Consider the following 23,552-nt stretch of genomic DNA (forward strand, 5'->3'; position numbering starts at 1 on the left):
TTTTGCAATCACAAATGGTCCATCCACCCAGATGTCATACACTCCATCTTCCAGAGGTGGGGGTTTCCCCTGGTTGATCTGTTCACCAGCCAGAGCAACAGAAAGTGCTTGCAATTCTGTTCCTTCCGGAAACACAGCCCAGGCTCGCTTGCGGACACGTTCTTGCTCCCCTGGGCAGGACGTCTGTTGTATGCTTTTCCGCCGATCCCGTTCATACACAAGGTCCTACTCAAGGTCCGCAGAGACAGGGCATGAATGATTCTGGTGACACTGGCATGGCCTCGCCAACATTGGTACACCACACTCCTGGAGCGGTTGGTGGATGCCCCGGTCACATTGCCGCTACTTCTGGACCTGATCACACAGGACCACGGTCGCCTTCATCACTCCGACCTTCAGTCCCTCCATCTCACAGCCTGGAAGCTTCATGGCTAACCGCCATAGAGCTCCTGTGCTCAGAACCGGTAAAAGAGGACCTACTCAACAGCAGAAAACCCTCCACTAGGGCCACATACCTAGCAAAGTGGAAAAGGTTTACATTCTGGTGTATTCAGAATCGCACACTTCCACTCCAGGTGCCCATACCATTCATCCTGGAGTACCTACTGCACCTGAAACAGCAGGGTCTCACAGCATTGTCCATCAAGGTGCACTTTGCAGCCATTTCGGCCTTCCACCTGGGAGCGGCCGGGTATTCCGTCTTCTCCACCCCAATGGTTGCCCTTTTCCTCAAGGTCCTGGATGGTTATACCCACAAATTAGACAACTGGTGCCTGCGTGGGACCTTAACCTGGTTCTCTCCAGACTAATGGGGCCCCCTTTCACACCACTGGCAACTTGCTCCCTTCTCTACCTGTCGTGGAAGTTAGCCTTTCTGGTTGCCATTACCTCAGCAAGAAGGGTGTCAGAATTAAAGGCCTTCATTTCCGACTCACTCCCTCCCCCCCCCCCCCCCAGTTTTCCATAAGGACAAGGTACAACTCAGACCTCACCCAAAATTCCTTCCAAAGGTGGTGTAACATTTTCACACCAACCAGCACGTTTTTCTGCCTGTCTTCTTCCCTAAGCCTCACACTAATGTCTGAGAACAGAGGCTTCACTCACTGGATGTTCGGTGGGCTTTAGCCTTTTACGTGAGCGCACGAAGCCGTTCCGGAAGTCAAACTAGCTGTTCGTGGCGGACCAGATGAAAGCGCTCCCAGTCTCATCTCAGAGAATTTCATCGTGGATCACGTCCTGCATCCGGACATGCTACGAGCTAGCCAAGGTTTCAGCTCCAGCTCTTATGGCACACTCCATAAGGCCGCAGGCTTCATCAGCGGCATTCCTGGCCCAGGTCCCGATACAAGAGATCTGCAGGGCGGCAAGATGTTCCTCAGTGCATATGTTCACCTCTTATTACGCCATCATCCAGCACTCCAGAGAGGATGCAACATTCGGCAGAGTGGTGCTCTAATCGGCGGTGGGGTCGGAGTTATGGAATCGCTTAGGTAGGGCTTGGGAGTCACCTAATTGGATCGATCTGAGCACTCACTCAAAGAAGAGAGAACGGTTACTCACCTTCTCGTAACTATTGTTCTTCGAGATCTGTTGCTCATATCCATTCCAAACCAACCCACCTTCCCCTCTGACCGAGTATCTGGCAAGAAGGAACTGAGGAGAGGCCGGGTCGGCAGGGTCAGATATTCGGGACCTGACCTGACTGGAGCTGATGTGTGTGCACGCCGCGTGCACAGTCCTAATTGGAATGGACGTGAACAACACATCTTGAAGAACAACAGTTATGAGAAGGTGATTAACCACTTCTTCTCCTTCTAAATCTTGTAGGCAGTTATGTGAAAATGGAAGACATCTACTCCTCTCACTGGACATAACTTTCACTCTACAGTAGACCCTATTTTGTAATTCAATTGGTATAAGGGAAAATATCTTGCCTTGTAATGCTACGTCTCTGAAACTACTGTCTCACAGGAGTCTTGCTTTTGGGTCAATAATAATTACTGTTTGCAGGGGGAGAAAGTGTTGTACAGAATTCTAATGCAATTGTTTACTTTGTCTAAAATGCCCTGACAAAGCCAATTCCTGCCTCTAACGAAAGAAGTACTCTGATGAGGTAATATCTTTTTATTGGACCAAGTTAGGAAGAGGGTGGTGAGAGCAGACAAAGTGATGGAGGCAGCAGGGCCCCCGCCTCCAGCCCTCTTGCCAGTAACCTGGTTCCCTGCTCCATTGACCTGATGCCCACTGGGACCAGGGCACAGCAGCAGAACTGAGGGGCCCTTGCTACCCCCCATTGCTTTGTCTGCTCTCACCATCCTCTTCCTGACTTGGTCCAATCAGAATGTCAGAAGAAGGCTCAGAATTTCCTCCATTGGACAGAGATGTCTTATTATAAAGCCTGGCATTTGGGGCAACGTGGACCAAATGGAGCTGGTTCCAGCCTCTTAACCCTCCTAGTACTTAAGAAAAAAAACTGCAGCTGCTTTTCATCATCAGAGCCACCATTGTGTAGGGCTTTTGCCCATTTTTAGCAGTATTTTTGTCATGACATGCAGGACTGGTCCATTTCTGCAGCCACGCAACTGTACAGACAAAGGCACGGAATGAGTTAAAGTTCGTAGCTCTTGAAAACACAGTGGCTCTTTAAATCATGAAAAGTCAAGCTCCTGGAATTTGGTGACTGGGTAGAATTCAGGATGGGGGCAGAACTGCTGCTGCCTGCAGCGTTACCACCATCCATGCACAGATTGAACAATATTTTCCCTCACTCACTCCCTTAGTTCAGAACTGACCTTGATGTTCTGTGAAGTCCAGGGAGTCTGGCTTTCAAGTCCTGTTTGCTTGCCTAGTATAACGCTTTTTCTGAACTCTTTTAAATGCTCCTGTCAAGTCAGTTTCCCTGATTACTGCATCAGAGCCATAGGAGCAGATGTCTTTGCAGAAGCCAGGGCAAGGTAGCTATTTAGGGTCACTTTTACTAGAAATGGGCTGATTTGGGGGCAGGGTAACAGCACACCTGGATTTCGCTCTGGGACTGGCAAGGAGAAGCTCTGAGCACTATGTGCTGTTCTGGTGCAAGAACAGAGAGAGAACAAAGAGGCAGGAGGAGTAGATAAGATCCAGGCCAAGAGCCACCGCTTGTGTAAATGGGCATAGCTGCAATATTACCACAAACTGAGGATCCGGTCCCCAGGGGGTTAAAATCGTTAGGCAGGGGCCTAGGTTTTGTAGGCCCCTATGTGAAGTAAGATGTACCAGGCTCATCGCAGTTCCTCCCAATCTGAGATACATTCTTCACCCTCCCCTCCACACTTCCTCCAAAGAAGCCACTGAGAACAGCTGGCACTTTATAGTGTATCTGCTCACAAACCAGCAACAGTTGAGAGAATTTTATAATGGGATTATATTGAATTGCGTTGTCTCTGAGGCCAGACTGCTGTAAGCAATTTTAGAATAGTTTGAGCCCCACAGGAGCGTATATCTGTAGTGCTTAGCAGGACCTTTCCAACCTGAAAGGAAGTGAAACATTTTCTTTTAATTGCACAAAAACTCCTCCTAGCCACTAGAAAGTGTTTTGCCAGATCACAATATTTGTGCACTGACTGAGGCAGTAGGTGTTGGGATAGACAGGTCTGTAATTGACCGAGATCCACACCACCTCTTGGCTGAGGTGATAAACCACACCTGTGTTTGTGAGGTTAGCAACAGTTTGTCCTTTCTGCTATGCTGTGCCTGTAGAAAACACCAAATAACTTTAGGAGATTTACATTTTGCATTTTACTCCTTTTTTTCTTTTAAACTTAATATCCAAACATTTTCATTATTAATGAAACATGGGGAGAAGTCAGATCCGACCACTAGGCTTTATGTATCTGATCCAAATATTATACTTCACACTGTGCAGATTTGTTTTGGTTTAATGAATGAGAATCATATCCCAGAAAAATAATAGACCTTTTCCTTTAGAAAATTCTGGTGGTTACATTAGCACAAGTGCCATGGATTGCAATTCAGCTCATGTTACTTGCACAAAAGATTTTATGTGGATTACATGGACAATAAAAGATGCAGGACAGCACTTTTTAAAAAAAGAGATGATCTAATACTTACAATTCGTCCTCGCTTTCCTAACCCCTTTTAAACAATGATTTTGCTTTTCAAATTAATTTTGCACCTTCCTTGTTTATTTGGAAAAAACCCTCTAAAATGCCTTGAATGTTACTTAATATTCTCCCTCCTCCACAGCTATGCCCGGTAATTAGAATTAGGATATTTATGCTTTGTAATTTGCAAAGTAACTTGTATGCTTTGTTCTCTGAATGCTTGGAGTTGCCTTTAGAGTTGCTTTAACAATCAGTTCTGAACCTAGAGGGCTGTGGGGTTGGAGGTTTTTCCCTTCCCCCCCCCCTTTTTTTTCTTTTAAGTGTAAGATGATGGAGATGTTGGCCATCTCATTACAAGTAAACAGAGTGAAACAGAAATTCCAGCTGTCTGTGTACTCAGCTTCATTATTTAGCACTAAGGGCATATGTTTAAGTTAGTAGATAGCCCAAGTCTGCGAGGAAGAATGACTAATGAAGACAATGCAGCTAGACAGTGATACTCATAAATCATGGATGAATCTGCACTAATACAATTTAATCACACTCTCATGAGGAAACTGTTGCAGTAGGAGAGCCCATGGACCACAACAGAATGATAGGGTTGGTTATGTGCCTGCTTATCCGAGCAGAGAATACCTACCTTGGAGAAATGCAGAGGCAGTACTCCCTCTGGAGAGGTGCTTTCCACCCACCCTTTCTGGGACCACTCTGAGTGTCTCGCAGGATCATCCTCCCAAGGGCTCTGGGGCATGGAAGGAAGTAGGGAACCAGTTGTTTTCTGCAGCATAATCCCCTGCAAACCTGGCAGATTTCTAGATGGAACTCCCAGGGTTAATGTGTTAGCTCCTATGGGGGCTCCCCTCAGCAGTCTCTTAGGAGCACCCAGAGGGAGATTCACAGGATGAATTCTGAGCAGCATGCTATAGTGGGGCAGCTGTCCATGTTGGATGGTGATTGGGGCCTTCCCTTCACTGCAGATCTCGCAGCCCTCCAGGAAAGCCCTCTTGAGGGGATGCTTTCAAGGTTGCCCCACAAGGTTCACCATATGGTGGTTTGCCGGGTCTCTAAATTTGAAATTGAACCATGGACCTAGAGATGAAAGGCTCCTACTTCCACTTTGTCCAGTCCAGTCTGAAATGACTCAAGCAATAGATTCATAGATTCCAAGGCCAGAAGGATCATCTAGTCTGACTTCCTGTATAACAAGTCCTAGAACTTCCCCAAAATAATTCCTAGAGCAGAGCTTTTAGAAAACTTCCAAACTTGGTAGGAGTTGCAGCCCCTCCCTTGGGAGGTGGTTCCACAGTCTAATTGATGATGCTGTAATGACATTTTCTTCAATAGCCCAAACTTTCCTTTGCTCAGTATCATCTTGGCCTTTCAATGGATAACCAGAATGATTGATTACTTTTCTGAGTCATTTCAGTCTTCAGTGGCTGCAACTGCCTGCAACAAGAGCACCCTGCAGTGAACTTTTAGATCACATTTTAGTTTGTGAAATCCATTCTTCTAGGTGGCTGTATTTTCAGCAAGCTGTGTACTCCATGTGCTGTACCTCATCTGCTTTTCCAGGATTCTCATTTTTAAGCTATGCCTTGGGCTTTGCCCTCTGGTGGGGGCAAGTTGCAGGCCCTTGCTTGTCTTTAAAACCTCTTGCAATTTTTATAATTGGGGTGTTGCTATTCAAAGAGGCCTGCAACATGTTAGCGATTGGTCAAGTACTTGATGATGGAATTTGGGTGAAGGTTTATTGAGTGAAGTGAACTGTTGTTTTTGTTTTTCCTGCTGTGCAACATGTTTGGATGTTTTTGTACTGGTATGTCAATAAAGGTAGGTGAAGCTATTCCAAAGTGTTCTAGAAGTACAGGGGAAAATCCCCAACAAAAGTAGATAAGTTTTTTACAGGATAAAGTTGATAAGCCAGGGACACATCTGGTCGCTCTGTTGCCAGGCCACAAACCTCTGACCGCGAAATGTAGGGTTTTTTTCCCCCTACAGTAAAAACAATTTAGTCCTTGAAATAGCATGTCATATTCCAGAACAGTGGGTTTTTTAAGTGAAAGATGATGGTTTCCCCCATCCACCTGCACCAGTGCACTTTAGGAATGCGTCATTTTAGCTAGAAGTGGCTGTAACTTCAGAAATCACTTTTCCAGAAATGATTCTCCCACAGTTTGATGACACTTTTGTAACCATGAGTGAAGCATAACATGTGCTGTACATCTTCTACTCTTCCAAGATCCTCATTTGTAGGCTATCCCTTGGAGTTTGCCGTCTACACATCAATATTCTCATGTATAATTAAGCTGTGGAAAGCAACAGAGTCCTGTGGCACCTTTAAGATTAACAGATGTATTGGAGCATAAGCTTTCGTGGGTGAATACCCACTTCGTCGGATGGATGCATCCATCCGACGAAGTGGGTATTCACCCACGAAAGCTTATGCTCCAATACATCTGTTAATCTTAAAGGTGCCACAGGACTCTGTTGCTTTTTACAGATCCAGACTAACACGGCTACCCCTCTAATACCAAGCTGTGGAACTCTCTGCTGCAAGATTGGTTTGGATTGGATTAGACACGTAGACAGGTAACAGAACATCCAGAGTTAAAATAGAAAGTCTAAAACATGTATACAGGATGTAACCCTCATGCTCAGGCTAAAAGCCAACCACTAATTGACAAGTTTCAAAAATAAACTTTCATTATAGGCAGGTTATGCCATTCATGTCCCTTATGAAGATTGTTGCCGTTCCCCTTAGGATCTGGTACTGGCTGCTGAGATAGGATACTGGACTACATGGAGCTCTAGTCTGATGATTCCGGTTTCTAATTACAATTCTGTCATGGTACCAGATTAAAATCTGGTTGTTCTGTAATCTGACTACAAAACATGGTTCCAATTTGTAGTGTAGACCTGCCCTAAACCATGTTTCACAACCAGTCTGAAACCTTAATTTCTGGTTGGTCAGAATAATGCTTTAGCTTGTGTGTTAAATAAGTTTTTAAGGTCTACTTTGTACAGAGAATTGGAAGCACAGCTGTAACCAGGTGAAGCGACAGCCTGGTTGTGATTAAGTTTCCTGATGTGGTTGAGCTTGTAGTGTAGACAAAGCCCTAGCACTTGTGGATCCCACGCCAGAGCTGCCTGCGTAGGATTATCTAAAATAACCCACACCTGTTACTAGTTTGTAGATAACGGTAAGATTTTTAGCAGGGAAAGCCATTTCTATCAAGCGCTCTATAAAATGTATCTCTAGTGCCTTGTGTGTATATATTCTTTTTAACAATTTAAACAAATAAAAATAAGACTATCCAGCGTAGACAAGTTATTTCATCTATAAGCCAAAAGCATTACTACCCTATGTGATCCTGATCCTTTTCCCACTGAATCCAATGGGAATTTTGCTGTTGATTTTGGTGGGAGCAGTGTCAGGCTTTGAAATCTGTGCATCATCATAGAATATCAGGGTTAGAAGGGACCTCAGGAGGTCATCTAGTCCAACCTGCTGCTCAAAGGAGGACCAATCCCCAGACAGATTTTTGCCCCGGATCCCTAAATGGCCCTCTCAAGGGTTGAACTCACAACCCTGGGTTTAGTAGGCCAATGCTCAAACCACTGAGCTATCCCTCCCCCCAGAAAGTTCCCTTCTGTGAGTGAATGTCCTGGAGCACAAACATTGTAATGGATGCTTTTCCTTATATCCAGGAGGTCTGGGTTACTACGTACTGGTGCTGTCTTGCCCATGCTGAAGGAATCAGCGGCAGAATGGAAGCGACTGAGGCAGGTGGGAAGGTATGATTCCTTTTTTAACCTCTGCTCTGAACACTGGGTCCTGTGAAAGGGAATGCATCCAGCCCCCACTGCTTTCCAGTGGTTCCTCTGAAGTGCTGGGGAGCATGGGGTATATGTAGAGGCCGCCACAAAGAATAACTTTTAGAGGTTTTTTTAAGTGGTTTTAGGAAGAGAATAGTTGTGACTTCCTCTCGTTTTTTTAGTAAAGGAGACAAATGTGACTGGGACTTTCCAGGTACATTCAGTGATCACTTTATTGACTTCAGTGTATTGTACGCTGCTGTCCTGATTAGCTAAAGTTCTGTGGAAGCTGATCTGAAAAGTCTTATGTTCCTCTAATAAAATATAGGCCTCACAACCAGAGGATAGGGCTTTTTAATTTAGCTGGTGTTGGGCCAGTTGCCATATCTGTGCACATCAATTTATTTGTTAAATGTTGATTTAACAAAGGGAGCTTGGTTTGGATTCCCCTTCCATTTGATTTCCAGCTGTAAACAAAACATTATAAATATCAGGAAAGTGGTTATTACAGTTTACTTTGATTTTGATGTAGAGATTGTGTAATATAGAGGAGCCACATAATGTGATTGTAATAGTGTTTAAACTTCAAATTAAAATTGAAAGGCTGATAATTTTATAGATCTCATTCCTAAACACACACATGCTCAGTTTTCCTTTTTAAATGTCACGCTATAATTACATCCAGATTTAGTGGTACTCAATTGGCACTTTCTTTAAGCCTGACTGAAACTTTAGCAAAAAGTAAATATACCTAATGGGAGGGGCCTTGAGACACTAGCCCTTGTGGGTTTATAGCGTGTTTTTACCTTTCCTTAAAACCTATTTGTAATCTCTATATTTCTCTGTAGACAGGAAGCTCATAGCTATCTTGTTCCAGGGTTTTTAGAATAGCTTTGTTCTGATGAAGTAGTGCACTGTAGTTAGGTATCATTGGTCTACAGAAGTTTCTCTTGGCAAAGTCCCCCATGTGTCAGTTTTCTTTTGCGTTCTAGTGTCTACTGTGACCATATGGACACTCATTTGACAGGAGTCTGTGACCCTCAAAACAGCTCAGTGAGTCATGGAAAGAGTGAATTCACCCGTATAGAGTTTAATCTGTCCTTCTCTGATCCATTTAATTTCCACTTGACAGGTTCTACTCAGTTACATGGTATCTGACCTGGCTTTGGAAACCTAGCAACAGGCAGAACACTGCATTATGTAAAGAGTCATCCCTGCAGATAAAGGATGAGCATTAATATTAATGAGGCTGTTACTCATTTACGCTTGTGGATATTAAAGCTGTTGTATAACACATGGTTCATCTCTCAGGAATAATTGCCTTTCAGTGGAAATGCAAACAGCAACATCCACTGTGTGCTTAGGAAAAGCTGCTCTTTTCTAATACAACCTAATTTCCTTGGGGGAACAACATATTTTTATGGGTCCAGTCTTCTATTTGTTAAGCATTTACTAATCTTAAATTAGGAATCATTTTATAATCTGATGAACAAAATGATTATTTTAAGCAGAGATGCTCCAGTTCTGAAATGTCCTAGACTTGGGGGGGCGGGGGGGAGAGTGGTGGTGGTGGGGGGTTAGATCTGTGGTTTTGGATCAGCACGTTATAACAGGAAAAGGACCAGCCTCAGATAAAATGTATTGCTGTTTAAAACAAATTACATGGAGCTTTAAGTGTACATGATACTTCTGCAAATATTAGCAGTGCTTGAATCCAGGATTTAGATGTGGACTCCCCTCTTATTTTAAGCATATCTAGTATTAAATAGAAATTGTAATGTATGGGATGTAGAATATAGACCCTCCAAAAATTCATTCACCGATTTCTCATGAAGTGAATCAATATAGTTATATTACTATTAACCTATTCTGCTGAAGCTATGCTTAAGATTAGCTCCTTAATCATGTGTGTTACATATATGACTTAATCTGCTGGTATCCCTCTAATTCAAGTTATTGTCATTGTTCCATGTTGCCCTTTGCAATCAGTGTGGAAAACATCCATAGTCCTGTGCTATGATGTTTGTACTCAATTTCTGCCAAAGATCAGGTTTACACAAGCCCAGGCTTTTGGTTTGGGGAATTCTCTAGTGAAGAAGGAACTGTTCTTATGCAGCTGTGCTGAGCTCTGATATACAGCTGTGACATCAGAGATCTGTGAAAGGACCAAGGAAAAATTAGAACACGGTTTTTATTCTCTCTCAGAAATATTGAGCGCTCTATTCCGTTCATTAGGTTTTTATACCAGTCCACACAATGTGTTCCACACAATGTAATGGTATTTAGTTGATTCTACAAAAAGAGCAGAATCATTCCCTAGAAATGATCCTCAGCCCTCATCAGATGTGACCACCTGCTAAAGATGAAAGCAGTTAGGTCTCCATTTACATTCTTTGGTCCCTCCACTGTGATTGACAACAAAATGGCCACTCAGTGCCAATTTTTATGTTGGTGATTTTTGTGACATCTACTCAAAGCTTGATTGAGCCTGTCAGCTCATTTCAGATGGGAGATGTGACAGCCAGTGCATTGTCTCTGGTCACTATCATTAGTTGCTAAAGATTCAAACTAGCGGCCTAGAGATATAAGGCTCTGTATTTCCATTGCTAATCTGGAACCACCCAGTTCTTCACAGAACAACTTTCACAAACTGCAGCATGCAAATAAAAGACGTGTTCTGAGGGGCTACAGTACCTCTGTGACTACCCTCCTATCCATCCTCCCACTGTTCAGAATCAGCTTAAATCAAACTGTGAACTGAATCTTAAAATAAATGTCAGACAGGAAAAGAGAGTCATCTTGCATGGGATTTACAGAAAAACACTTTATTTTTTTAAATCTTGTGCTTGCCTTTAACTATGTACAAATTGTTGTTAATCCCAACACAGGAAAACTAGCTAAGGAACACACACCTCCAGGTTCTACAATCTCATACCTAGCCACTAGAGCTTCATTCTTGTAGATACCAGGATTCATCAAAATCTCTTGATGAGTGTCCAGCTCGTATTTGTATGTTGTTTCTTCTATCTAAGGCTTTGTCTACACTGGCAAGTGTTAAAAAAAACCCCACACACGTGCCCCCAAAAGACACAAGTTTTGTCGAAGAAAAGTGCTGGTATGAACAGCACTTTGTTGGCAGGAGTGCTCTCCTGCCGACAAATCTACTGCTGCTTGTTGAGGGTGGATGTTTTTTGTTGCTGGGAAGAGCTCTCTCCTGCCAACGAACAGTGGCTACACTGCGCACCTTTTTAGCAGCATGGCTGTATGGGCACAGCCGGGTCGCTAAAAGCTGCATAGTGTAGACATAGCCTAAAATATGTACATCCCTTTCCTCACAGTCTTCAACAAAGGAAATCCTGCCAACCACTTTAGAATCTTTAACTAAACCCCCAGAGATGGGGCTCAAAGAAGCCTTTGAATATTGAAGCAAAGCTTGTAAAGTGGCATCAATTCACACGTCCGATAGAATCAAAACGTAGTCCCCTAGGACAGTGCATTTCCTGCTGTTCTTTCCGTGGGACAGCCACACTCTGTATTTAACAACACAGTAAGTCCCGTACTATCTGCCATGCTATACATCTTAATCACCCAAAGGTTAGATTGTGTGCACTGTTTGGGGTGACATTTTCAAATGATGTAGAAATTGCAGGTAGTTCAGAATACAGTGACTTGCTTATGAGCTGGGCTTTCATGAAAAGAGCACAGGAGACCAGTGCTTCATGATCTGTCCAGATGACGTGTGTGGCGTTATTTATGACATTTAAAGCTCTTAAAGACTTCAGTCCCAGCCACTGGAGAGACTACCTCTTTCTCTTCGTATGTTGCCAGGACAGTTGTGGTCATCTGAGGTGCTGACTGGTCCCTCCTGGTATAAACCAAAGGCAGTGAGCGGCAGAGTGTCATTGGCTTTGGAGCTCTCTTTCTCCCTTGGTTCATGACATGCCCATATTTGGAACCTTCAGGGCATGCTGCAAAACTTAAAGTAACCTTTTCTTTCGAGCTTTTCCATGGGAATTGAGTGCTTTGGGAATGAGGTAGGGTGGAATGGGAGATGTTTATTGGAGCTGAGCAGCAGGAATATTAATATCCTGTATTCTATTCGAACGGGAGCCGTTTGCAGGGGAGGATGTTATAGTCTTATTTTGACTTGTTGAGTAGGTTTTTCATTGAATATTTTTACAGCAGGCACAGCACTGGATAGGCGCATTGTAACAATAAATAAGTAAGACAACTTAAAATAATTCCATTAAACCAGGAGATGACTGATTTGTAACTATATTTGTTAATGAATGGCCGTGCAGGAATCTCACAAATCAAGTGTTCTCTCGCCTGCTGCTGTGAGCAAACATCTTAATAAAGCTAGTGAGATAATGTTGCCTAGGTGTGATATACTTTATATTTACAGTTCTCATACTAAAGATGCTGCTTTCCCAAGAAAGCAAAACAACCTATCCTGGGAAAAAAAATGCACATTTGCCAATAAGCTTGTTCTGTTCTGTTCTAGGCAAATCTATCTGTTGCTTTCAATAGCCCAAGTCCTGTCAGGATTTTCTTCTCTTCATCCAGAAAATCGACATAATTTATATTCATCTGCTCCTCCATTTGTTCTCTTGATTTCTGTCCACCAGCCACTTTCTGAGGAAAAAGTAACCAATAGTTCATTATTAGCTGCTATTAGCTTTGAAACATTAATACGATTCCATTGCTTTGCAGTCAGTGATTGTCAATGCTGACTGCATCATTGAGAACCACATGCACAGATCTGCCATTTCTTCAGCCAGGTAACCTCATTTATTAGTCATGTCAACACAGAGCTATTGGATAGATTTAATTCTCCAAGCCCTTGCAATACTACCTCCTACTGACAAGCCTCATTGTCTGTTCAAGGCTCACTTCCTTTCACATACCACACAGGACTCCAGGTATATAATGCTCTATATAAAGCTAATGTTAACATTATATAATACATAGGTTGAGAAAAGAGTGTCTGTACATATGGGTGTAGTGCTTAGATTATCCACAAATACCATGTTTGTTTTTAAAAGTCATATGATACATATAGTACATAATCAGCAATAACCCAAATTTAGGTGAATAAATTTAAGAATACAGTTTAGATATTAGCATCCAAGTATTTGGGTACATCACTCATGCAAAGCTGTACAGAGAGATGGTTGTGGAAAGCAAAATATATCAATGAGTGAAGATATCCCCTCAGTAATTGAGGATTAGGGTAGGGTGTCCATCAGGGAACTATTTCAGTTACTTTCCTTAGTGCGCTTTTCATCATACTACACTTCCCTCTCTCTGCAAGGGGGAATTGTTGCATCTGGCATATCCCATAGTCCTCTACTACTGCCAATGGGAATAACAGTGTTGTATGTAACACACTCCCAACAAGATGATATGGAGGGCACACAAACGAGAAAAAACAAATCTGAGTAAAACATTAATTAAAATATCAAACTGGAAAAACATCTCTATCCGACTGTTATAATTTAATAGTTCTAGCTTTATGTATGTAGGACTCAGGCCTGCAACCCTCATTCATGCCAGTAATCATCACTTACATAAAGAGTCCTACTGAGTTCAATGACACTACAGCTGTATGTAACTAAGGGCTGAAGGTTTGGGGCCTCTGCCTGCTGACTTTAAAAAATAATACTTACAAAAATGGCACCTAAATTAAGATTTCAAGTGTACAGCTAGGGGAAAGGGGAAAGCAAATTAATAAGAGTTCTTAAACAGGGTCAAACTGATCTCCACTCTAAGTCTATTGAAGTCAAAGGGAGTGCTGGCTGAGTAAGGACTGAAGGGTTAAGCATGACCTAGTACAGTATATTCGCTTCCCCAAATGATGGACTAGTCTATAAATATGAAAGTGGTCAGTTGGATTTACTTAGAAAATGCTAAGCAAAAGCTATTTTTAATTTATAAAGCCTAATAGATGGAAATACCATAGGAAATTTTACCTAGAGCAAAGAGAGAGGCATATTTTAAAAATCAAAATAATAAACTAGCTTTTCTACCTCCTGAACACAACTTACTATCTTCTTCCTCTGTTTCTCCAGCTCCAATTCCACTCTCTCTTTAGCTCGGAATTCTTGCCGCTGTTCAAAATAATCCAGATGTTTGACCTCTCTCTCAAAGTAATGAAGAACACTGGCACGCTATTAACACAAAGGCAATCATGGTTTGTGGTGATCACAGTGAATCTTAATTATTGCACTTTTCAGCACATAATCCATCTACAGTAATATTGCATTGTTTTAAAGCATCTTTTTAAATTTGCAGAACTAAATAAGAAATTTTGTAATAATGTAATACATCGACCGTTTCCTGATGAACCTGATAATGCTGTTATCAGTTTTCCTATCCTAGTGTGGGTCTATGCACAGACTTACAGTAAAATAACAAAAGGCCTGGGTTAAAACTGATTTTAGGTATTTTTGGTGCAAGTCTGTGCGCGGCCAAAGTCACTTTTATAGTCTCAATAACAAACTGACTTTATCCATTCACGTTGTGAAACAAGAATGACACCTCACAGGTTTGCACCAAAATAACTAAATTGGTTTTACAATAATGATTTCAGTCCAGGTCTGTGTGTAAACTAGCCCTGAGTTACCTTTTATGCACCAAGTCCCCCCACCCCACCTCTCCACTATCAGAGTTATTTCAGTCTTACTGTGCACCAATTTCCCTAACACGACTGTTCAAGATCCTAGAGTTTTTTAACAGAATGTAAAGATTTTACAGTAAGTAGATAAATATTCACAACTCTGTCCAGTAAAGCCCTCTACTCACAAAACAAATACAGTATGGGCAGAAGCAGCGCAAGTTTCCCCTCACTGGAAATGTGTCCCTAACCTGAACTAGAGAGGTTCTCTTTACTGAGCCCAGGGTGCCAGTTATCACCAGTATTCATATTGTTTCATTTTGGTTACATACCATAACTTCATAGTAAGTTTACAATATACACGAGGACATAAATGGTAAGAGGAAGGTTTGGGATAGTGAGGAGGAGTGGTTTGGGGAAGGAAAGAGAATAGGGAGAACAGAATAAGCAGCAGAAAAAATTGTTAGAATGAGTTAGATGGGGCCCCTAACTTGTTTTCTGGTGGGGAGAAGGAGCTGGGAGAAACTGAATGAAAGCAGTAGAGAGAGAAGACATGCAAATTCAGCTCCTAATTTTGCAAATTATTATTGATGCAAATTATTTATTATTTCTAGTATTACAGCACCAGGCCCCCATTATGGTAGACATTGTACAAACACACAGAACAAGACAGATTTCAGAGTAGCAGCCGTGTTAGTCTGTATCCGCAAAAAGAATAGGAGTACTTGTGGCACCTTAGAGACTAACAAATTTATTAGAGCATAATAATAAACATCCGAAGAAGTGGGCTGTAGTCCACAAAAGCTTATGCTCTAATAAATTTGTTAGTCTCTAAGGTGCCACAAGTACTCCTGTTCTTCTTTTTGCGGATACAGACTAACACAGCTGCTACTCTGAAACAACATATGTAGTCACTTACAGGGTAAGTAGAAAATGTTACATACCTCATTACTGGAAGGGTGACTTAATGCCCAAGAGATTTCTAAAATATGCAGTGTTCCAAAGTCATCAGATATGGCTAAAAAGTGCTGCTTTGCTGTAAGATTATGAAAACAAAATAAACAATGATGCTATTACTAAGGATGCAGAAAGTAAATTAAAATGTTTGTGTGATCCCCACACTGCAGGACATAAGCCAGACGCTAACTGATAGGCTAAGAAGAAAATTCCCTTATAAATTATTCTGTGATTGTCCACTGTGGGTATTTTTGCATCTTCCTCTGAAGCATGTGGTCCTGGTCATTGCCAGATATTGGATTAGATGGGCCAGTGACCTGATCCAGTATGACAATTACTGTGTTGGCATCTTTTTAACCATGAATTCTAGTATTTACTGATTAACTTTTCAGCTAAGGCCTCTATTCATACAGAATTCCAAATATGGTTATTTGAGTCATTGGATATTCATTTTATTGTGGTTGTGCCAAGAGAACCTAATCACAGATTGGGACTCTACTGTGTTAGGCATTCTGCGCAAAGGAAAGATGGTTCCTGCCCCAAAGTGCTTACGATCTAGGAAGGGTCAAGGACCTTGTCTATAGTTTCCATGATTTCCCAGGGAATAGGCAAGTATAATTTGAAAACTCTTATGTAAAGTTTCAGGTGTTTCTCTGACTCTATTAAAAATAACGTGAAAGGTATTTTATTTTATTTAAGATTCACAGTTTCAGCCATAAAATACTTAAACCTCATAAAGTGTTGATAAAATGCTTAAGCAAGTGTGCACATCTATCTATCTTTTTAAACAGAGAGAGCGAATAGCTCCCAAAGACTCATTTTTGTTACTTTTTTTAGGTTTTGGTTTTTGCAGCAAAAAATAGCTTTATTTTGTCTTGTTTTTCTAATAATTAAATGTCCCTTATTACATAGAAATATATTTTAACCTTTTCAAACTTGCTTAATAGAAACAATATTTTTGTAACAATATTAAAAAACAAAAGAAACTGTGCCTAGTTGCTTGTGTCATGATAAAAACATGAAGGCCCCAGTGCTGAAAAGATTTATGCATGTGTTTTACTTTATTCACTGTGCATAGTTTCACTGACTTCAGTGGAACAATGCACAGTGTGTAAAGTTAAGGATATACATAAGACTTTCCAGTATCATGGTATAATTTATTTTTAAGATACAGTGTAATGGAAAAGTGTAATCACGACAACATACAAGAGACAATCCAGGGTTTGATGCAGGTGATCATTGATATAGAGATGTTCTGGGTCTGGGATGGCTCATGTGTTTTCTCCAGTAGGTCCCAAATATCAATATTTCCATCTTCTCTACCAATGAAGAAAACTCCTGCTCTTGATAAGGACCAATGTCCTACAGTATATCTTTTTGATGAGCAGCATGATTGAAGGATTGGGCCGCTCTTAATTAAAAAAAAAAAAAGTCAATGAAACAGAAACCAAAACAATCAAAACCAAAAAACCAACCCAGTCAGAACTCTTTCCAGACTCCTACTTGTGTAATGTGAGAACCATTACCATTTCTGAGTGATCCCACTACACAAGTAATTATGGTGTCAAAACCAGCCTGTATATTGTTGACTGGTAAAGAGAAGTGTTGTAGGAAAGTGGAAAAGTTGATGCCCATTCCCTCAGTTGAGGGAGTCTACCAATTGACAAACAAGACAAACAACAAATCTGGGTTTTGCTAGTTGCAACTAAAGTCCTGGATTCCCAGATGGCAGCAATAGTAAGAAACATATTTTTCAATATTTGGCTGGCCAAAAGACCGCACCCATTCCTCACTGGTATGGATGCTACCATAGCCATCCTTGCCTTTGCTATCTTTAGACTAGAATAGTGCATTTCCTTTTCCCTGTAACTAGTCACTTTGCCCTTCAATGTGCTATAACTTCAAAGGGAAAAAAGAGATAATGAATTATTGTTTGCTGTCTCTTTTACTCTGTTGTTCAAATTACTTTTGTTTAATAGGAGTTCCTTAAGCCTGTAGTATTGTTTAGCACATCCTACCTCTACTCTCAGCTCCTCTGACTCACAACAGACTGCTTGAAATGTAAATAGCCTGGGCAGAAGCCACAACTGTCACAAAAGCTGGTATTAGAGAAAGTTGCTTCCTCCGTTGGAGCCAAGTTTACAACACTATTTTTAAAAGCTTCACTCTGGGAGGAGAAAATAGCTTATTTTTTTAACCCAATTTATTTTCAAACTGGCCAGCTCTGCCATCTACCATCATTTCCGTGAGTATTGTCCCTGAGGCTATATCCTGTAGTTACTCTATTCTTTTCTCCATCAACTATAGTATGTCTGTTGCCAAAAGTAACTTACCGTAACACCTTCTTTCCATATGGCAAAATTCCAGCCTCCAACACTAAGAATGATGTCTTTGAAAAATGGAGATCTTTGTATAGTATGGACAATTCCATCATGGATGGTGTATTTGTTCGCTGGTTTCTGACCTAATGGAATGAAAAGGACAATTATTTACTTGTAACTCTAGTTTTCTGAAGATAGTGAAATTGATCCTACAATCCTCAGCCTAGTAGGAGTTTTTCTGGAATAACTACTGCAGGATTGGATCCATTATCTTTATAGATTCCCTCTCCTGGGTTTTTGTGCCTCAGATCCATGTGCTCTGAAGCTGACTAGCACAGATAAAAGCGGCCTCAACCCAAATGTATGTCTGCAGTTTTGCCCAAGAAAATTGTGATATCAAACTGCCATAGTTGTGCCTGCCTGCCAATTGGTTAAAACACTTAAGTACCTGATTACAGGCCCTTGCATTTTGATTAGTTTAATACAATCTCTTCTCTTTAAGTCTCTCTTCTAATTTTCTAATAACTCTCAGGCATTCGTCCCCGAGGAAGGAGATCCTAGTGGGGCACTATAGAAGGCACTGTATTTGTCTTTAGAGAATTTTCATTAATTCAGATATTATTAGCTTTATTATTATTTGCTTTATTGTTCAGTGTACATTTCTGTGAGATACTGACACCATTTGAGAAGTTTTTAAAATATGCTTTTTATTTATGTCTATAAATTGAATATCTTTAGTCATCATCCTATAAAACTGTTAGTTCAGCAAGCATTTCTTAGTTCATGATAGAAACAATAAGACATTAAAATGCAACTTAAAACTTCTAGCTTCTCACAATGTAACCCTCTTTATTGAATCCCTCAGTTACAAACACTGGAATATTTTTAGTATCTGTCAATTAAATGCAAAAGCTACACTAATGTAGTTAAAATTTAAAAGCCAGGAAATACAGAAGTTTGGATTCCTACAGCAACATTGTCAGCCAAGTTGCACGACATACATACTATGTATTTCCTTTGTTTTTATATTGTTAAATGAATGGTTTAATATTTAATATAGTATCATTTGAGTTTTTAATATACTACTCAGAATGTACCATGTGGCTAAGCTAATGTCACTCTAAGGACCTATTGGATTTGCAGACATTTTCATTTTAACTATGCAGCCAAATAATGTATTAATATAGGTTTTTCAATTAATTTTGTTGTGATTTTGAAAAATGCAATTTCCTGTTTTAAATAGTCACAATTCAGCTTTCAACTGAAAAGACTTGGGAAGGAGGAGATTTCTACCACTGCTACGTTTGCTGCTATTCTGTGTCTGGAAATGGTCTTCTTCAAAACTGTTTACAGGGCATCAGCTTACATTTAAGCTCCATCTATACAAACAAATTGACCCATTTCTGGCAACAGTTGCAACAGGTCCCACTGAGCTGGTGTTAAAAACATTTTAATTACTAGTGTAAATGGGACAAAATTGTTTTCAGGATCACTGATCCTGAAATGGTAATGGTATTGAAAAGGGTTTTCTTCATTCTACTGTGACAGTCAAATCATTTTCAACACCAGTTTGGAGGCTCTTTGCTGATGCCTGTTGTCAGCAATTAGTCAAATTCCTATTGCAGACAGGGCAAGAGTCCGTCCTACAAAGCTTATATCTCCGTGTAATAAAACAAGGCTTAAATCTATGTCAGTATTCTCTATATCCATCTGTCCGTCCATTAGCTTAAAAAGGCAGTTTTAGTTGATGGTGAAAAACTTGAACTTACTAATCAGCCTTCCTGAGTCACTCTCTCTTTCCATCTTCCAGTCGGAATAAATAACTTCACCATCCTGTGATGCCAGAGAAATCAAATAAATGCAAATGGAGGCTGGGTGAAATATTTATAGCAAAAGCTTTAGTCAAAACTTTTAGTTGGTAAAATTGGAGTCTCTTTACTAAATGTCAATTTTTAGATACATTTAATCTGAACATGTTTTAGCACGACTACAAACATGGGGCAAATGTTCACATTACTTTATCAGTTGGGTTGTTTTAATTTTAAAAAAATTGCAGTCACCGATCAGCATTTATAGGGCATTCTTCATGTAGAGCAGGAATAGTTCACATTTATGGTATGGACCTTGCCCCACAATTTGAGGAAAAGGTGGCAGCAAGAGAGAAAAATGATTTCAATGGGAACCCCAAAATGGAAGAAATGCAGGAAATTTTAAGAAGACACCCTTTTAAATTGTTCAATTTTGGCAGCTAGATCTAGGTTAAATGAGGTAGAAGCTGGAATATTAGGCTTATTTTTAATACAGGACTAAATTAGGGTAAAAATTGAAAATACGATAAAGCTTTCATGAGACCTTTAGGGAAACCGTGCAATGGGAATAAAGACATTTTCTGTGTTCCTGGGTTTAAGAATTAAGTTCAACACCTTTTGGCTGGGATTTCCAATGGAGCCTAAGGGAATTAGCCACCCCATTCCCACTGACTTTCAATCCCAGCCTTTAAGCATGAGTGTACGGCCCAGCAATCTTTTAAAGTAAAATATTTATATAAATGTGTCAAAATGGGGTACAAAGGCAAGGCAAATTCAGAGTGAAAAAACTACTGATTAACTCATAAAGAAAACAAGTGCATGCACCAGTCTGTGTAAATTGTTCAGCACACCCCCACTATTTTAAAAATTATCAGTCATAAATGATGATCAAAATGTTTAACTTACTTCAGTTCCAACAAAAAAGTTGGTGGCGATATTCTCCAGTATCTTAAGAGGTTTGGCTGAAGGGACCCTTAACTGCTTATAAGGATTTTCGTCTCCATACATTTCTGGTTTGATTTGGTATTGCATCTTATCTTGAAAAGAGTATGATATAATCGTTTGGTGTGATAGGGAAATTTACTAGATCAGACATCTTATTTTCCTTACAGGTAATTCAAGGGTGAGGGATTAGAACTTTCAAGATGAGAAATAAAGAAGGGAAGAAAATTCCAGAGAAGAGTAAACCTAGTATGGCATGGAAGGAACGTTACCTTAACTCTAGCTGGGGGAAAGAGGCTGAGCACATACAGATTGCTAATGCAGGCTAAGCAGTACTCTTGTGGTGCCTACACTTCAGATTTTTCATAAAATCTCCCACAGTTGCCCACCACTGATGCAGCTCCACTAGTGGCAGCCACAGCGGGAGCACTAGACTAGGCCAGTTTACACAACGCAGTGGTTAAAATGCCGATGACCAGTCTACACTAGTACTCCCAATGTTGCTACCCCAGCAGAACTCTAACACTGTTGTAGCAATGGGAGAGGGTGATCACCCATCCTGAATTGGGTGGGACAATCCAAAATGTTGATTTCAAGACCCAGTCCCAGGCTGAATGACTCCGGGACGGCATTTGTCACAGATTCCCTGAAGCGCCCGCTCCGTGCCTTCCAGGGCTCAGGGGCTGCGTCAGCCTGTTCCAGGGTGGGGAGGGCTGAGTTTTGCCTTATCCCCCCTCCTTTGTCATGAGGCCTTGCCCCTTCTTCTCCTCTTACCCCGGAGTCCCTTCCCCCATGGCAAGGCCAGAAGCTGGAGCCAGGCCACGGTAAGACCGCCCGGAGCAGGTGGAGGACCCAGGGCTCCCCACAGCAGGCTGGCTCTTACCAGGGCCTGGCTCTGGCTTTCGGCCTGGCCAGGGGACAGGGACTCAGGGATAAGAGGAGGAGCAGGGGTGGAGTCACAGAAGGGGCAGGGCTCCTGCATGTGTCCTGCTTTTGCCTTTTGAAAAGGTGGTCACCCTAAATGGGAGAGGCTAAGAAAAACTCACAATACAGGATGTGCTTGTGGAGACAGCTCTGCTGCAGCCATGTAAATGGATAAGCAGGGTTGTGGGTCTGGGATGATAGACAGAAAAATCTGTCACTTGAGAATCCTAAGCACTGCTGGAAAAGGTGTGATGGAAAACCCTGACTTCAGAGCATAACAGAGTCTGGGCCCAATTCTATGAACATTTATGCACCCAAGTGGTCTCATTGACTTCAGTGGGACTATACAAATGAGTAAAGTTTCTCTGGTATAGATGTATTTGCTCTCTAGATGGAGCTTGTTGGCTGCTAACCGTGACTGTATATTGGAATTAAAAACTACAGCAATATTTCTCTTGGTCTTTCTTTCGTTTAGACGAAACTTGACTAGGCAATGTCCCTTTCAACCTGAGGGGAAAAACATGATCACCAGTAATGAAAATGTCTAATACTTGCTGGAGTCTGTGTTGTTCTAAAACGTGTTATGTATCTTGAGAACTTGATAAAGACAATTGACAATGAATTCTGTTGTCCCAGAATTCTTACTTTCCTTCTTTGACGCGGGCTCAGTAGCAAGTTAGAACTAGACAGCTGAAAGATTAGTGTATCTCTTGTGTTCTCTCATTTTGGGGGGGCATTTTGGGGGAATTTGAAGTTTGCTATGTGAATATTTTAAGGTAGTGAGTTTGTAGAATTATTTATGAACTTTTTATTTACACCAACTGCAGTTAGTAGTGGGCAGTACATAAATCTGATCCAGCACATCTTAGTAACAGAGTTGTAGTGCTTCAGGGTCAGTGTGGTAATGATTTCCAAAAGTATTTTTAAGGACCCATGCTGTCCCATTGATACTAATTTGCTCCAAACCTTATAAACCCACCTGAGGATCTTTCACCCTTCCAAATCTGCCTCATCCCCCTTCTATTGCCTTCCCCATTCTCCAAAGACTTTAATGATTTTTCAGTATTTCCCTTTTGATTGCTACTTTACCAATGCAGGGAGGAAGGATGGTCCACACATTAGCATAGGACTCAGAAGAATTGGGTTCAATTACCTGATCAGTCAGTGACCTGTGTGACCTTGAGCAAATCACTTAGCCTTTCTGTGCCTTAGTTTACCCCTCTGTAAAATGGGAGTAATAGCACTTCTCTACCTTTGATGGGCATGTGAGGATAAATACATTAAAGATTGTGTGGCAGTAACACTCAAATACTATGGTAATGGGAGTTTACAAGTACCTAAGATAGCAAGATAGGTTTGCTCTCTGAATACTTTCTCTGAAAGTATTCTCGTACAGAGACTAATAATTTCTGCTGCAAAGTGAGCAAATAGAAGACTTGCCTAAGGAGTAGAAAATGAAGTAAGGAAAGGTTCATTTAAAATAAACACCCAGATTAATACATTTCTAACAGTGGCTCTAAAGGAGGAAATCACACATAGTACTGACCAAGGCTCAATTCACTTTGATGGGAGTAAGTACTCCTGAGAAAAACAGCTTGCTAGTATAACTTCTAATGAGAGCTGATAACCTGTGACCCATTGGTAGAGATTCTGTTCTTCTCATATTGTATGTGCTTATTACCTTCAGTGCCATGATATACCAGTAAATTTAGGAAAACTGATCCATTCGTTACAGTATATTTATGTTGCTTATCTTTTATTCTATATACAGAGAAAAATCTTATGAAAATACTTATATCTCAAAAATATAAACTGAAAATATTACCTTGCATTTTGTAATGGAAATGCTCTTCCACTAGGCTAATTTTAGTAGGACTATAGTCTCCACTTGTGTCGCTCTTGGATAGGTTTGCCTGTTTAATACAAAGGGAGTATTTGATAACTCATTTTGTCAAACACTTGAGGCATATGGCTAAATTGCTTTCTGTTGTAATGGTAAAGACCTGTCAGTCTGAAGTGCATTCTTCAGATTCCACAAACCCTGGTTTCCGCCCCCTTCTTTGCT

General features: G+C 41.0%; 2 protein-coding genes across 2 annotated transcripts in view; one reads left to right on the forward strand and one right to left on the reverse strand.

Moving 5' to 3' along the window:
• Positions 1-7,867: 7,867 nt before the first annotated feature.
• The window catches only part of MCOLN3 (mucolipin TRP cation channel 3), an 83,176-nt gene continuing 67,491 nt past the window's right edge, over positions 7,868-23,552 (forward strand). The window contains exon 1 of the mRNA XM_054038456.1: positions 7,868-7,898. The gene's annotated coding sequence lies outside the window, so the exon portion shown is untranslated. The remainder of the gene's footprint in view (positions 7,899-23,552) is intronic.
• DNAI3 (dynein axonemal intermediate chain 3) overlaps positions 10,735-23,552 on the reverse strand; it is a 43,488-nt gene continuing 30,670 nt past the window's right edge. Inside the window, exons 15-22 of the mRNA XM_054038453.1 lie at positions 23,313-23,400; positions 20,528-20,658; positions 19,583-19,646; positions 17,826-17,956; positions 16,699-16,903; positions 15,480-15,571; positions 13,967-14,089; positions 10,735-12,554 (exon numbers count right to left, since the gene is read on the reverse strand). Coding sequence (XP_053894428.1) covers positions 12,420-12,554; positions 13,967-14,089; positions 15,480-15,571; positions 16,699-16,903; positions 17,826-17,956; positions 19,583-19,646; positions 20,528-20,658; positions 23,313-23,400 — 969 coding nt within the window. The 3' untranslated portion in view covers positions 10,735-12,419. The remainder of the gene's footprint in view (positions 12,555-13,966; positions 14,090-15,479; positions 15,572-16,698; positions 16,904-17,825; positions 17,957-19,582; positions 19,647-20,527; positions 20,659-23,312; positions 23,401-23,552) is intronic.

This window comes from Malaclemys terrapin, chromosome 8, assembly GCF_027887155.1.
Source record: "Malaclemys terrapin pileata isolate rMalTer1 chromosome 8, rMalTer1.hap1, whole genome shotgun sequence".
Classification (NCBI taxonomy): domain Eukaryota; kingdom Metazoa; phylum Chordata; order Testudines; family Emydidae; genus Malaclemys; species Malaclemys terrapin.